Source organism: Lepisosteus platostomus, chromosome 22 (assembly GCF_059453375.1).
Source record: "Lepisosteus platostomus isolate fLepPlt1 chromosome 22, fLepPlt1.hap1, whole genome shotgun sequence".
In the NCBI taxonomy this organism is placed as follows: Eukaryota; Metazoa; Chordata; class Actinopteri; order Semionotiformes; family Lepisosteidae; genus Lepisosteus; species Lepisosteus platostomus.
Window position 1 is genome coordinate 10,920,097 of NC_142632.1, and position 14,999 is coordinate 10,935,095.

At 47.1% G+C, this 14,999-nt stretch overlaps 1 protein-coding gene across 6 annotated transcripts in view; it reads right to left on the reverse strand.

Annotated features, from left to right (window-relative positions):
• Window positions 1-14,999, reverse strand: part of LOC148643457 (seizure protein 6 homolog) — a 211,185-nt gene that overhangs the window by 25,635 nt on the left and 170,551 nt on the right. For all 6 annotated transcript variants that reach the window (XR_015928998.1, XR_015928997.1, XM_088615666.1 and 3 more), the window contains 5 exons: window positions 13,362-13,547; window positions 11,316-11,484; window positions 9,720-9,886; window positions 8,889-9,083; window positions 6,797-6,935 (listed from right to left, as the gene is read on the reverse strand). Coding sequence is in view for 4 of the 6 variants with exons in the window: in XM_088615666.1 (XP_088471792.1) it covers window positions 6,797-6,935; window positions 8,889-9,083; window positions 9,720-9,886; window positions 11,316-11,484; window positions 13,362-13,547 (856 nt within the window). In the remaining 2 variants the exon portion in view is untranslated. The remainder of the gene's footprint in view (window positions 1-6,796; window positions 6,936-8,888; window positions 9,084-9,719; window positions 9,887-11,315; window positions 11,485-13,361; window positions 13,548-14,999) is intronic.

The following is a 14,999-nucleotide window of genomic DNA, read 5'->3' on the forward strand; positions in this document are numbered from 1 at the left end:
TTTGGCCAGGACACCAGGGTAACACCCCTATTCTTTTCAAGAAATGCCCTGAGATTTTTAATGTTGTGAGATGTGGTGATATAACTGCTGATTGCATCCTTTTTCCTCTGCAGCTTATCATCATCAATCAGGCCTTTTCTTTAGAATGCCTTTTATTGAATTGTTGTGTCTGCCCCTTTGCATCTTCTGTGAATTATAAACCCTTCTTTGTGCTAATTTTATCTCCCGTCTTTATTGCTGTTTCCATTAATTTAACTTTTGTTTTTTACTTTCCTGTAAAGCGCCGTGACAAGTTATTTTAAAAGCGCTGTACAAAATAGTTTTATTATTTTCTCACAGGTGTGCCGATTCAAACAGAGGGGTTTGTGTGGGTCTGAGTCACACTTGTCATGAAGGAGATCATGGAATGAACAATGTTACTAGGAAATGCAAAGCAGACACCAGTGACAAAATCATAGCAGGGAACTTCTGCTGACTCCTCCTCGTTAATAAATACCTTTGGCTGACAAATTGATTAGGGAGGAAATAAACTGGGTGATTTCCATTCTGAGAATTTTTCCTTGCTCTTCCATTATGTGCGATTCCTTGCAAAAGATGCTGAAAAAAACAGCTGGGAGAATGCCTCCCCCCCCCCATCCCCCCATCCCCATCTTCCTGGAAGGAGCAGGGTGCAGGATTTGAGACATGTCTTCAAACAGCAGGGAGCTCAGGCTGGAAAGCAAGGATGGCTTACAGCTGCCTGAGATGATGGAGGAAAAGCATTCTCAAGGAAGAAAAAAACCAGATAGCGCTTTGAACAATACGTTTCTGAGAAGGTACCATCGGGATGCAATCGGCAGGCTTTTTGTCGGCGAACAGGGTGTTATTATTGTTTTGTTGAAAAGGCAGAGGCCTGTTGAGAGAGGAGGCGTGGAGCTGTATTGAGGGAGCTGTCAGTGATGCTGTGCTTCTCACTGGTGCAGTTACACCGGCTGGGTAGAAATGAGCAGGTAACCGAGAGAGCTCGCTGGACTCAGTTTGTAGTGCTTGGCCTTTTTTGTTCCTTTGCTTTTAAAAAAACTGCATGATACAAAACAAAAACACACATACAATATTGATACAAGGAACGGAGTTACTTCTCTTTCCGAAGTTTCACTGCTCTTTTGCAAGGTCTTCCAGAAAGGCGGACAAAATTGGAATGGCTTTTGTAAGGGCTTATACACCACTAAGCTGGACTATGTGGAGGACAAGCCAGCAGCCAGACCATGTGCTGAGAACTTCAAATGTGAGACGAGGCTCTGTCTGTACCCACGAACCCATAATGTTAATCTCAGGGTGTCATCCTGGGGTGTCCAAGTCCTGAAAGTCTTGAACTGTATATCCCCCTAAATCATCTTTTGCTTAAGACTTCTGACCTCGCTAGAGATATCTGACCCATTGTCTGCTTCATTCAGCAGTTCTGATGAGATTGTCTAAACACACGTAGTGTATGTTTCTAGTGCATATGCCACTCCTGTCCAGCTTGATTCGAGATTCCAGTTACACTGCTCTCTCATAGTGAAGAACTGTTTCCTTTATCCTGAGCCTGTGTCCAAACACATCCTACTGGAACATCTGGAACATTGACCTTTTGAGAATTTGGTCTTCTTACAGTATAGCTGAACAGCATCAGTGTGAAGGCGTGTGTCTGGAAGGAATACATTGTACTGGAAAAACGGTTTCAGAAAAAAACAAAACTTTAATGCATTTTTGGAGCATTATGAGGAAATTTCAACTTGAATGGGAGCTGTGTGTTCATACGTGGGGGAGGGTTTAAAGCACATTGGGCCAAGTGGTTAGATAAGCGTGACACCTCTGAGAACCTGTTAGATGAGGCCCTTGTCCTAAATCTCCTTATCGTCCTCAGACGCAGCAGAGCTTCTGTTTGAATCGCCGAGCTTTCATCAGAACAGCCAAGCTTGGAAAGGTCAATCACCTAGCGACGGATACTGTTGGCTTTTGGAATTGACAGGTGAACACGGAACAATTAAATTTTTTTACCGTGTGTGCATTACTGTCATTTAAACACAGAAATGAACTAGACTTTTTTTTTTAAATTAGAAAGTTCAATATTGGTTTTAAAGTACAGCCATCTCTTGGCACACTGCCTGGTTTGGGTGGCAGAGAGGAAGTTCATTAATAAGATTAATCAGATGAATAACTGTCCTACAGTCTAACCACAAAGTTGCCCTGCAACACTGCCCACAACTCCCAGCCGTGTCTGAATGTCTTCTCACCTGCATCAACGTAGAACATGGAGCATCAGTCATTAGTCCAGTTCAAGAAACAGTATTAGGAAATATTCTTGTTTCAGGCAGATGGTGAACACACTAATGTCTTCAGCAATGTGTCTATGTACACCATATATGAATAGGATTAAGAGCAGCACCAAGGGTTCTACAAGTACCTACAAGTATTTCCCATTGGCCCTTACCAATCATGGCCTCCTAATAATCCCCATCTATGAATTGGCTACATTACTCTGCTCTCCTCCCCACTGATAGCTGATGTGTGGTGAGCGTTCTGGCGCACTATGGCTGCCATCGCATCATCCAGGTGGATGCTGCACATTGGTGGTGGTGGAGGGGATCCCCATTACCTGTAAAGCGCTTTGAGTGGAGTGTCCAGAAAAAGTGCTCTATAAGTGTCAGCAATTATTATTATTATTATTAAGTAGCAGCTAGATTTACATTATACCCGGTTAAACGGATCCAAATACTGCCTGTACTTCACGACATGACCACCAGAGGGCTCTACCACCCCAGAGCCTTGTCAGCAGTTAAAAACGAGTACCATACAGAAGTCCGTTCCTGTTGGGGAAAAATTATTTTATTCCACTCTCCTTATTTATCATTCTCCTCCCTTTTCCCTTCTGTCTTTATATCTTCATTTAAAGCATGAAAACAATTTAAATTTGCACTGGATTGAAATGAAGCAGCTCACCATTAACAGAGGATACAGAAATGGGTTTGATACTTGAAAGCACTGACGTACCAGGATTGCAAAAACGTTCTAAAGCATTCGTCTGCTTTCGTGCACACAGGTGCGCTCTGCTTTGCTGTCACCTGCTCTGCTCCGCATGGCTCCTCATCAGCAAAGCTGCAGCTTATTAAGTGCCAGGCGAGCCCTCCTGTTTGTGTTAAATTAATTAATCAGCCGTCATTACGCACTGTGTTCCCTTGTAATTGCGTGCAAGGCTACAGTGATGAATGATTATGGAGGAATGAAGGCAGTCTCATTACCAGGGAAAGTGATCTTAAACCCCTGTAATGAGACTCCTCTGTGCACACTGCCACATGGTTGAAGTTTATTATTATTATTATAATACTATTTAATATCACCTTTAAAAATAGCTTCTTAGAGTGCTTTAGAATATGATGAAAGTAATAGGAGATAAAAAGTTAGCGCATTAAAAAAAATAAATCTAGGGTTTTGAATGCAGGGTAAGAGGCAAATTAATTAAGTAAAAACTTTTCTGAAGAAGAAGAATTTGAGTATGGATTGGAAAGTGTCAGAGAAGGGGACTGTATGTAGACAACCCTGGGGGACAGACAGGAGACCAGAGGCAGACAAGCAAAGTAATGTTCCCACTAAAGACAAAGCCTGTCTGTATGGCACACTTCGGCATATAAAGTCTGTCCTGCACAAACAGCCCTGGTGTGCAGATTACTTTTCTTTTTTATAAAGGAAGGAAAACATCCCAGTAGGTGGGAAAGGTGTGATATCAGTTCACCTGTTCAAGATGCCGTGCAGGCCTGTGCAAAACGTACGTACCTTTCTGAATAGCCGATTGCTATCAGACGGGGACACTGGGCTCAACAATGTGTTCTGCTAAGAAGCCCAAGCACCGATCCACAGTGCACCCCAAGATGAGACTTGTATTTGTATCATTTGGGGTGCATATTTCCTTTGACAGATTTGGCAATTCAGAGACAAAAGAGGAAAGGAGGTTCTGCGCATTTTCCTATTTTGCCTTTGATGGCAGAGTGATAAATCCTAAAGGAAGGACTGCCTTTGTCTAGCAGAGCCTTCTTAAAATCCTTCCTGAAATCTCTTTGCTTCCCCGCAGGAACGCAGGAAGAAGACAAAGGCCAAAGCAGGGAAAAGTGAAGTTTCCCTTTTTAACTTTAACTAAGCGTCACGCCGACAAGCAGCTAAAATCACATCAGTGCTGCAGAGAACTGGCAGAACACAGCCCAACGTCCCCAATTGCTGTATCTGGCACAATGTTTTTCTTCTGAAAACGAAAAGGAAATTAATTATGTTGACAGTTCCTTGTGCAAAACATTGAAGATGCCATTTATTATACTAGTATACAATGTAACACTATCGCTAGCAAAAAAAAAACATATGCAAATGAGTGAATCTTAATTAAGGGAGCCAAATTATTGAACGCATGAATAATCTATCACAAACTGACACAGCAGGGCACTCTGTTCTAAACTGTCACCTGACACAGCAATCATGGAAAACACTCATTTCGGTGCCCGGCATAATTGATTCGGAAAAGGACTACCTTCGTACAACCCAATAAAATAATTAGTTTCCTCTAGAGTTAGTTATTAACCTCGGTGTGCCGGTACTTATGTGCCCCATTCATGTGCAAAATATTCTTTTCATCTTCTTTATTTTGAGACACGCGGCTGTTAGCACACAGCAATCTCCTCCTCTCTGAAGTACAGTCAGCGAAGGGATCAGGTTAGCAGAAGATTAATTAAGGCTCTGGCTAAAATCTCTTTCCGTTTAAAGGCTTAGAGGTGTTATTGCTTTGCTCCTAGTTCAGCAGGAAGTTCCTCGGAACAAGTCGCGCACTAAACCAGTGTGGTATCAGATTGTTTTCCTTGTGGACACTTTCCACAAGGCCGTGTTTGAGTTGATGCATTTACTGTGAGTACAGGGTATTGTAGTCTACTGTCCCGCAACACCATTACTGTTAAAACATGGCTGGGAGTTTAGCAAATCTATTGAAATGAAAAGGTTGGGGGGAGGTCATACTCTAATCTCACCCCTCCTGCCCACCTATCTCTGAATGTTATACGTGCATGGTTCATTTTCACACCCCTGCCTCCACCTCATCTACACCTTTGCAACTGCTCCCTGACTCATCTTTCATTAAAGTTGGGAAGACAATACTCCTCTTGTATACATTAACCAGGAGAGTTAGCCCAGCATGACCTACATTTCCTCCACACGGGAGCTTTGGTCACACAGTCCCAGTTTTCCGGGGTATTCATCTGCTCAATGACTGTATGGGAAGGTTTCCGGAAACCACACAGCCCAGAGTCTCAACTGGGGACTGGAATCCAGTAGGGTTCGTATGTTCCTTTAAATCATAAGCAGCACAAAGCTGTCTAGAAGAGCTGAACTGGTCTGCTTAACCTTTAACTGCATCACTGTAGCTGTTCTACCAGGTCCACAGCTGTTCCTAACTTCATGAGACACAAAGAACTTGCTGAATTCTGGACCTTGACTGTCCGGCTATAGCCAAACCTTATCCAAACAGGTGCATTTGCAGACCGCACAGCTTCTGAACTGCATGTAAAACAAAAGTTTAGGGAACTGAGGCATTGTAACCACTGTCCAAAGTAATCACAAACGGTCAAAGCTTGTGTGTGGAGGAAATCAGGGTCCTGCTGGCTTTTGTTATCTAACAAAACAGAACATTAAAAGTACTGTATACTGCTGCACCCTGAACAGCCGCAGAATAAATGAAAGTGCAGCCAAACTGTGAGAAGCCAGGGAGAACTTTTGAGTGGAAGTGTATATTTAGTGGCACATTAATGCGAGTCCCTGAGCTATTGCATTGTCAGGGGGTGCAGTCTCCTCTATCCTGACAGCTGCCTGAGTATCCATTTCAAAGAGAAGTGGTTCGATTTTTCATACTCGGGTGTTTTAAGGTTAATTTATCCTACAGAGGACCTATAAATACATATGTATCTCATATGTGTATACACAAGTCTTACGTATACAGTACATACTCAAGCTGAACTCATTTCTTATTTATATATACATAACTAAAAGTACGTTTTTTGCTTTTTTATTAAAATCCGTACCCTGGGGATTTTCACCAAGAACAGAGCGGAGAGAAATTCTGTCTGTGGTTTTCTCATGAGAAGCTCTAAACATAGTGCTGTTGAGGAATTCAAAGCTTCTAACGTATACGAGGAGTCAAATTCTTGAACTGTCGATGCCCCGCTGAGATAAACACTCACAATGCAAATTGAGCTCTAAACATACTATAGGGCATTCGAGGAGCACCTACAGAGCATTCACCCCACAGACTGGGGTGAGAGGGGTTGGGGAGGGACTGGAGAGCTACTGTATTTTACAGAACAGCAGTCCGTTCATCTTCGCATTAATGTATACAGCACCTAACCTCTAACCTTGCTGCCACATTATTTCAAATTTCTGTCCCCTCTCCAAAATCCTCTCCAAAAAGGAAATTCTCCACCTTTTCCATTGTTTTCACAAGGTCTCCTGTTTACTTCAGCCTCAGAGGAATGTCTCAAAGTTTAAAAATGTCTAAAATAAACATAACACTTGCCTGTACATGAACTGTTATTTCTACCAGTCTATGTGCTGTGACATTACCTGGGAATATTATTTTAAATTCCTGCACATCATCACCTAGGAGGAAAGGAAACCTGGAGGAACAGGAGCAGTGGAACAGGGCAGCTGTCGATATCGGGGGAGTCTGCATGGTTGTGGTGTCTACAGACTCCCCTCCTAGCTGGGCACAATGAAAAGCTTCAGTCTCGCTCAATGGTGCTGCACTTACATTTGGATGTCCAACATGATTCTCTTGTCCTCCTCGACGTGTATCCCCCAGATGCAGTCCTGCCCCTTGTCGTAAGCTTCTGGCCAGTTGGGAGAGAGCACCACTCCTGCAGAATCGGTGATCTCCCCACTGCAGACCGCTGTCACCCCAAGACACAAGCAAACACCTCAGGAAATGTGCAGGATGGGCTCAAGCCGGGAAACACAGGGCAAGGCTAACGCGGAGGAGAGTCGGGGAGACTCGGAAAAAGGGATCCTGCTTTCAGCTGTACCCTGCATGTGATTGTCTTCTGTTGAATTTGTCTTTCCTAGCTGTACTCAGAAATGGGAATACCATCTCCTGAAGCAGGCGGGGCTGAGTCTTGATGATTGCCATTAACTAAATCTGCCAGCTACAGTTGCTTCTCATGCATTTAATGAGCACTTTCTTTACCCACAAAGGGTGTGGTTAAGCAAGGTGTAGATCTCACTACGCAGGGGCTTTCCTGAAAAGGCAGCTGCTCTGATCCCATTTAAAACCACCAGAGTTTCACCTCTTACAGTGGAGAGAGGGCCCTCCACTTCTCAAAGGTCACAAGGCTTCTGAGCTTCAGTGCTCCTCAGCTCTCGATTCCTTTGTTTGGTCATTAAGTGGAGGGCTGTGGCTTCATTTTCAAGCCTGTTGAATTTCTATTCACATATACAACATCCCGTCTCATTGTAACGAGCAGCCTGGACACCAAAATAACACAGGAAGGAAACAAAACACCTGGTAAACTCATTCAGACCCTCCAGTCTGTCTGTGTGGGACATAGTAGTTGTCTGCCGCTGACCAAGTGTAGGTCCAGATTGGAATTGAGCCCATTCGCTATGCCTGGACAGTTATTCGCAGTAGATACGTCTGTACATGGTGGCGACAGTGTGATTTATTGTGCAGTCTAAGCTTTGTCACATGGTCTTAATCTTGAGAGCACAAAGCAACCAGGTGCCTTAGTTCTCCAGGGATGATTACAAGTTGAATTGGGCCAGCCAGTGGCAAGCCCACAGACTACAGCAGGAGAATGGTAATGAGGGGAGAGGGAGAGAGTCATTCTGCATCTCAGGGAAATCAGCTGCTCCTGAGGTAACCCTGCTCACCACGAGAGAAACCACAGGTCCAGACATTGGGTGTCTGTGCTTGGTTGAGGAGCTGATGGTGTGAAGCAGCCATCCGTGGGATTATGCCTCCCACTAAAAAGTGTTTGTGTTTTAATTTCTGATTAAAATTAGAAATGCAACGGAATTCTTTTCTTCTCAAGCTCAAGCGTGAGAAATACCTTAATTTGTTTGGGCCTTAATTTGTGTGATGAACCCCTGCAGAGCACAAGTGGACTGTAAACACTACACAGCACATGGAATACTCCTGTCATTACAGCAGAAGTAGTTAACTAGTTATGTTCATTCCAATATCGCCACTTCATGCTTCTGAAGGAGCTCACCAGCATTCTGTAGCAATAAGACTTGACCGCTGAGAAAAAAAAGTGTTATTTCTCTGTCTAAAAACAGCAAGAGTTCTTGCTTTCTTCCACCTTTGACAAAGAGATGTCAGGTGTCTTTTTGTGTAGTGGCAACAGTGGAGAGTGTTGCACACACCTGGAATTGGTAATTAAGGAATTAGAAGCAAATTAAACCCTTTGAAAGGAACCTTAAAGGACACAGCTCATAGAGAGTTTTGTGGATAATTTTCACTGTCTCTACATGAAATGGGAGAGGCTTGATGACAGCAAACAGTAATCATTTCTTCTTCCTAAAATAAGTACATCTATCTTTTCCTCCTTTTTTGTTAACTACAGTACATGATAAATGAAATGCTATTCTGTGACATGCTGACTTTTTCTGACTTTCACCAGGTCCCTGGAGATTTTAGATCATTGCAAATTCACAGAATTATACCGTATGTTTTCCCCAAGAAGGAGAATCAAATTCCCAATGTGTGACAAGTCAGAAAGACACATCAGACAGCCAACAGGGGTTGAAGTGCAGTTTAGCCTCAGGTGTCTGTGACACTTTATAGTACAGGTGCACAATGATTCTGGTGGAACTGGAACGAGGGGGAAACCTCCTGGGACACCCACCTCTGCACGCTGGCTCGGTCTCGTTCCACTGAGGGTTGTTGGGGTCCACACACTCGATGATGATGGAGCCCTGCTCCAGGGTGTAGCCGGGATCGCAGGCGAACTCCACCACCGTGCCCACTGGGTAGTTCACGTCGCTGCTGGTGAAGTTGCCGTATTTCACGAAGGGCTCGTAGCAGTGTCCTGGGGCAAAGGCTGAAAAGCACATGAGAGGCATAAGCCCGGTTTTGCAGAAGACTGCTGATCCGCCCCACCGAAAGGCCAGCGATCCCAGCTGTCAGCCTGATCCGGCCTGTCAGCTCAAAGGGGACCCACCGCCTTCTTTTTTGGGGTCCGATGAGCCCATTGGCCTAATGGATCACATCGTGTCAAAAGGATACCCTGCTCTACAGCACTGACCGAAAAGAAGCAAAAAACAAATTGTGCACAGTCCCAGAGATGTTAAATTTCCCGGCTGTTCAAGATTCTAACAGAATTGGGACACTATCTCCTGTCCCAGAACAAGACAACGGGATATGGAGCTGACAATTAGAGCATCACCTGAGACCAGTTTTGGTTCAAAGGTGTAGCGCTGAGATAACAGTATATGGAAGTAGAATCCCATTGTCGCACTGGGCCTGCGATAGATCACTCAGGGGAGTGTTTGAGCAGGCAACTGATAACATGCAATAGGTGTTCTCCAGGGGACTCCTGGAGCAGCCAGGAAGAGAACTGCGGAAGGCATTCTTGGGATAACGATAACTCGGTTAAGTTTGACACGGGCCCTTGTGGACCGAGGCGACCGAGCCCGAGGACACGGAGCCGACGCTCAGCCCAGTGGCTGGCCAGTACCTTCGTAGCGGAGAGCGGCCCCAGTGGACGTTCCTGACCCGTCCGTGGTGAGCTCCACGAAGAAGTGCCGCGAGCTGCTGACCAAGCCCTCAATGGGAAGGTACTCCACCTCGTAGGAGTCGTACACGGGCGCCGAGTCGATGTTGTTCCCATTCTTTATGAGCAGCCTGGAAACGAGAAGTGGGACACGGCGTTTGTGGCTTATTATTTAACACGCACGCCTCTGAGGAAGAAAGTAGCAAAGCGTGAGTCGTCCGCCAATGTCTCGGCCAGCGAGTTGGCCAGTGTTTTCCTCCCAGCTTTAGTCACAGTGTCACGAGATTATAAGAAGATCATCCTAAGAAACAGACAAGGCCACGTGCTCTGTAGCTTCAGGATGTTATCCACACTGTCCACAAACACAGGAAATCACAGCTCTCCGCACTTAATGGCTTTTCTTTATTTATTGAGGAAAGACAATTCTCTTTCTCATTTAAGCAGGGTGTGAAGCTGCTTGAAGCCTTCCAGGAGTCCTGTAGGTTTTGAACCATGCCGAATATTAAGTGTAAAGCACGAGAAGTGATCACGATCTGAACACATGCCCTGCCGCCTGGTACAAAACAGCACTGGGACACAGATGAGTCAGGGGTGCGCCCAGGGTGAAAACTTCGTCTGGGCAGGCTCAACCAGCGGTTCTGCTAGGCGGTTTCCTTTAGCCGAGCGCAGATTACGGATGCGCTTCCCCGGGGTTTGGATTCGAGTAGAAAAGGAGCTCCCGTTTTCTCAGATGAGGGTGAATTAAAAGAACAGCGGATTGTTAAGTGTCCCCTCACGTGCCATCAACACAATCACCGCCCTGTCTACACACTAACACTTAGACGCTGACAAAGGTTTTTTGTTCTGCTTTCCTCACACGAACCTTTAAGACTGGTTAAGAGATAAGGGTTATGGGAGTTATTGAGGCCCCTGTACAACCAGAGTGGCCCTCTTCTCCGTGCTGGGCTGAGGCACGTGTGGCACAGAATACTAGCCAGCAGCCATATCACCCTGCAACTCACAACTGGCAACCCACTGAAGCTAAGCAGGTGTGAGCCTGGTCAGTACCTTGATGGGAGACCTCCTGGGAAAAACTAAGGTTGCTGCTGGAAGAGGTGTTAGTGGGGCCAGCAGGGGGCGCTCACCCTGCGGTCCATGTGGGTCCTAATGCCCCAGTATAGTGATGGGGACACTATACTGTAAACAGGCGCCGTCCTGTTTGGGATGTTTAGGGATGAGACGTAAAACCGAGGTCCTGACTGAGGGCGTTTCTCGAAAAAGAGTAGGGGTGTAACCCTGGCGTCCTGGCCAAATTTCCCATTGGCCCTTACCAATTATGGCCTCCCCCTCTATGAATTGGCTACATTACTCTGCTCTCCTCCCCACTGATAGCTGATGTGTGGGGAGCGTTCTGGCGCACTATGGCTGCCGTCGCATCATCCAGGTGAGGCTGCACATTGGTGGTGATGGAGGGGATCCCCATTACCTGTAAAGCGCTTTGAGTGGAGTGTCCAGAAAAGCGCTATATAAGTGTCAGCAATTATTATTATTATTATAAGACCGCTCTGCCCGCGACCCTACCTGTCGTCGTCCTCGGCCAGCGCCACCTTCTCGAAGTGGACGTGCAGCCGCTGCCCCTCCGGCGCCTCCAGCACCCAGTGGCACGTCAGGTTGTTGCTGTAGTTGCCGGGGAAACCGGGGGAAACGATGCGGCCCACCGTGGCGTTCCTGACGACGCCCCCGCAGGCGGCTGCAGGGGTCAGAGGGCAAGGAAAAGGGGTGGGGGGCAAAAGAAACAGAATCAACAAACGAGCTCTCTCCTTCGTCTCAGGGGTGCAGGCGGCACTCGTGCAAGAAGAAGAAACAAACGCTTTTTCTCAAAACCTCGCCATAAAAGGAAAAAAAGAGGAAGAAGGGATGGGGATTCTTGGGTAAACTAAAATCCAGCAGTGTGGGATGCGGAGCACATTGAAATCTGTGCGATACGCGACGTTCTGCAGCCAGATTCTCGCTGACGGGTTTCCAGGTGAACAGAGCGAAGGGTAACCGGTATCGGAAAGAAACAGCTTGCAGGAAATTAACCAGCAGAGGGAAAGGCGCCCAGCGTGCCGGCAGAGCAGGTGAAGGTTACCCACCCAGACCGCGTTTAATTAAGGCCGTTCTGCTGATCGGCTGTCCTGGCTCATTCCTTGGCACTCTCCGTGCTGTCGTTAATCAGGTCCGAGCAGGCTTGCCAGGGAAATCTCTCTCTTCAGCCACAAAAGCATGCTGAAAACACTGACCTTTCAAATACTCCACTACCGATGTGCGTTTGCCTGTGATCAGGTTAGCTTAATTCTTGAAGAGCCAAAGAGGGCAAGTAAAAATAATGCCCGTTTTTACTTCCTCCTGCAGCTTGGGTCAGTACGATTTCTTCTTGTTAGCCCTCCCACTGCTCTCATGGGCATTGTAAGGTCAAAGAAAATCTACTGCAGGGTCCGCACCGCTCCTTTTGGTGCTCCTGTACTTCCAGTAACAAAACGGTTTTATCAATAGTTTCTAATCAAATGGCACCGTCGAGCCAGGTCACCACCCCTGCTCATGCCCAGCTCTGGGCTCAGAACGGTTTAACATCTGCAGGAGTAACTGTAGTTTCAGATATCTCCGGAGATATGGCAATGGCACCAGCACAATCTTTGGACTGCATGGGAGCTGGTCACATTGCATTTGAAGCTCAAGAAACACACAAGCAAAACCACATTGCAGATGACCCGTGAGCCGTGCTCTAAAGCACACACAGGCACCTGACATCATTTTAGACTGAAATCAATGGTTAAACCTCAATTGGCGTTTTTAAAGAAAAAGAAGGCAAATAAATAAGAGCTCATCTGAATCAAGTTTAATTACTCCAGCACGGCTGAAAATGTTTATTCAGTTATCAGTTTCTCCTGTAGTTCTAGAGGCTTATTGATGACTAGGCCGGGGATCGCTGGTGTGCTGCAGCTGCTTCCTGTGAGAGTCAGGCAAGAGCTCCCTGTGAAAACGCTCAGATCTTCCCCCATTGAAATATGACTTCAAAGCCAAGCAGATTAATGGCAGCTAAAGGTAATTCATGTGATTTGCTCCCATGAAAATCAATTCAGTCTTGCATAATTCTGGTACAATAACACTGCAGAGACACTGATTGAATTGTGACAGATTACCTGTTGTGGATGCATAAAAAGCACACTATTAACATGAAACACATACAGTATATAGGATGCGATCAATCATTTTTGGAGTCATGTGTATGGCCATAAATGTAAATTGCAAATGTGTAAAGCCCACTGTTTATGGCCTAAAACATACATCTTCCCCAGCATCATCTTACCTTTCTCACAGCTCAGCTCTGAACGCTTTAATAGGAAAATTTGCTTAAATGCTACTTGCAGACACGCGGCACATTTTTCACGTCCGTATTCGTGGACAAATCGGAGCTGCCTACGAAGGCTCCAGGGTGGGGGTCCGGCAGACAGGAGGGCGTTTAGGGAGGGGGAGGAGGCTGGGTGGCTGTTCGTATGGGGATATGGGAAGGCTCTGATGATGATGGATTCTGGAACGCTAACTCCTTCCTCAGTGTCAAGGCCTCTGCTGCCTCCTGATACTTGCCCAGGCACTGGGGCTCCTTGCCGCTCCAGTAGGGGGTGGTGGCGTTGCGGCAGGCGAGCGTGGCCGGGCCCTGCAGCTGGTAGCCGGTGTAGCAGTAGAAAAAGGCCTCGCCCCCGGCGTGCAGGCTGGTCACCGACACGTCGCCGTAGGCTGGCCGCCGCGGGAAGGCACAGCTCAGCAAGTAGGCTGGGGGAGAGCAGGAGGGAAAGAAAGTGAGTTGGTTAGTCTGTGCTGATCCACAACAGAAAGAGCTGCAGGCTTCCCGGGGGAAATAAATAGCAAACGCAGAAACAGGATTTAGTAGGAAAGGGATAGCTCTGGACCCAAGCATACTATTCAAGCATACAAGGTTGCTGCTGGAAGAGGTGTTAGTGGAGCCAGCAGGGGGCGCTCTCACCCTGTGGTCCATGTGGGTCCTGATGCCCCAGTATAGTGACGGGGACACTATACTGTAAAAAGGTGCCGTCCTTCGGATGAGACGTAAAACCGAGGTCCTGACTCTCTGTGGTCATTAAAAACCCCAGGGCGTTTCTCGAAAAGAGTAGGGGTGTAACCCCGGCGTCCTGGCCAAATTTCCCATTGGCCCTTACCAATCATGGCCTCCTAATAATCCCCCTCTATGAACTGGCTACATTACTCTGCTCTCCTCCCCAATGAGAGCTGTTGTGTGACGTGCAGACTGGCGCACTATGGCTGCCGTCGCATCATCCAGGTGGGGCTCCACACTGGTGGTGGTGGAGGGGATCCCCATTACCTGTAAAGCGCTTTGAGTGGAGTGTCCAGAAAAGCGCCATATAAGTGTAAGCTATTATTATTATTATTATTCTCAAGCACAGCGCTGAACTGTCCTCTCTGTGCGAAAGAGTATGGCTCAGTCTGGCCCAGGCCTTCCCACAGACGTTGCCGCCTCTGTGAAAGCTCTGACTTCGAGGTTGTGAAGACGGACGACTCCCGTTTGCCAACATGCCAACCTGACGACGAAGACTCTTTACGCTCGCTTCGGAAGTCCCTCCCCTCGTTTTCTGTTTTGATCGAACCCCCTGAAGAGCAGAGCTGACTGCTATTTATACCCTCGTCGCCGAGCTCCTCGGCAGCAGCCTCGCTGTCTCCGGAGACCACGCGTCCCCCCCCCAGAGGCACGAGGACGGGGACCCCGCCGCACGTGAGCTGCCGTCAAGCAGTATCCCCCGCCAAAGGAAGATGAATTAGCAGAAACGTGTAACGGGGGTCTTGTCAGGGCCCTGGGATGGGTTCTGACAGGTGGGATGTATGGTGGCACTCATTAGTTGCGCGGGATGATAAATTATGCGTGGCGCGTCCCTAATGGGAGCTATGAAACCTGCTTCCTTCCCTGCCAGGGGAGCCAGCTGCCTCCCCACGGCGTGTGGCAGAACGTGCAGAGCAGAAACTCGCTCGTTCAGGTTGCGGGAGGAAGGGGCAGGGACGACGAAGAGATCTAGAAAACGATTTCGCGGAAGGCAGAGAAGTGGGCCGGAGTAGTTCCAGTAGGGAGCTGCGTCAGCATGCGTAGGCTGCAAAGCAACGAGTAACGGCTTATTCCAGGCTGAAAAGAGAAGAAAGGAAACGCAATGTTTCGGCTGTGGAGCCTTCTTCGGGCGCGACACTTGTGTCTGTATT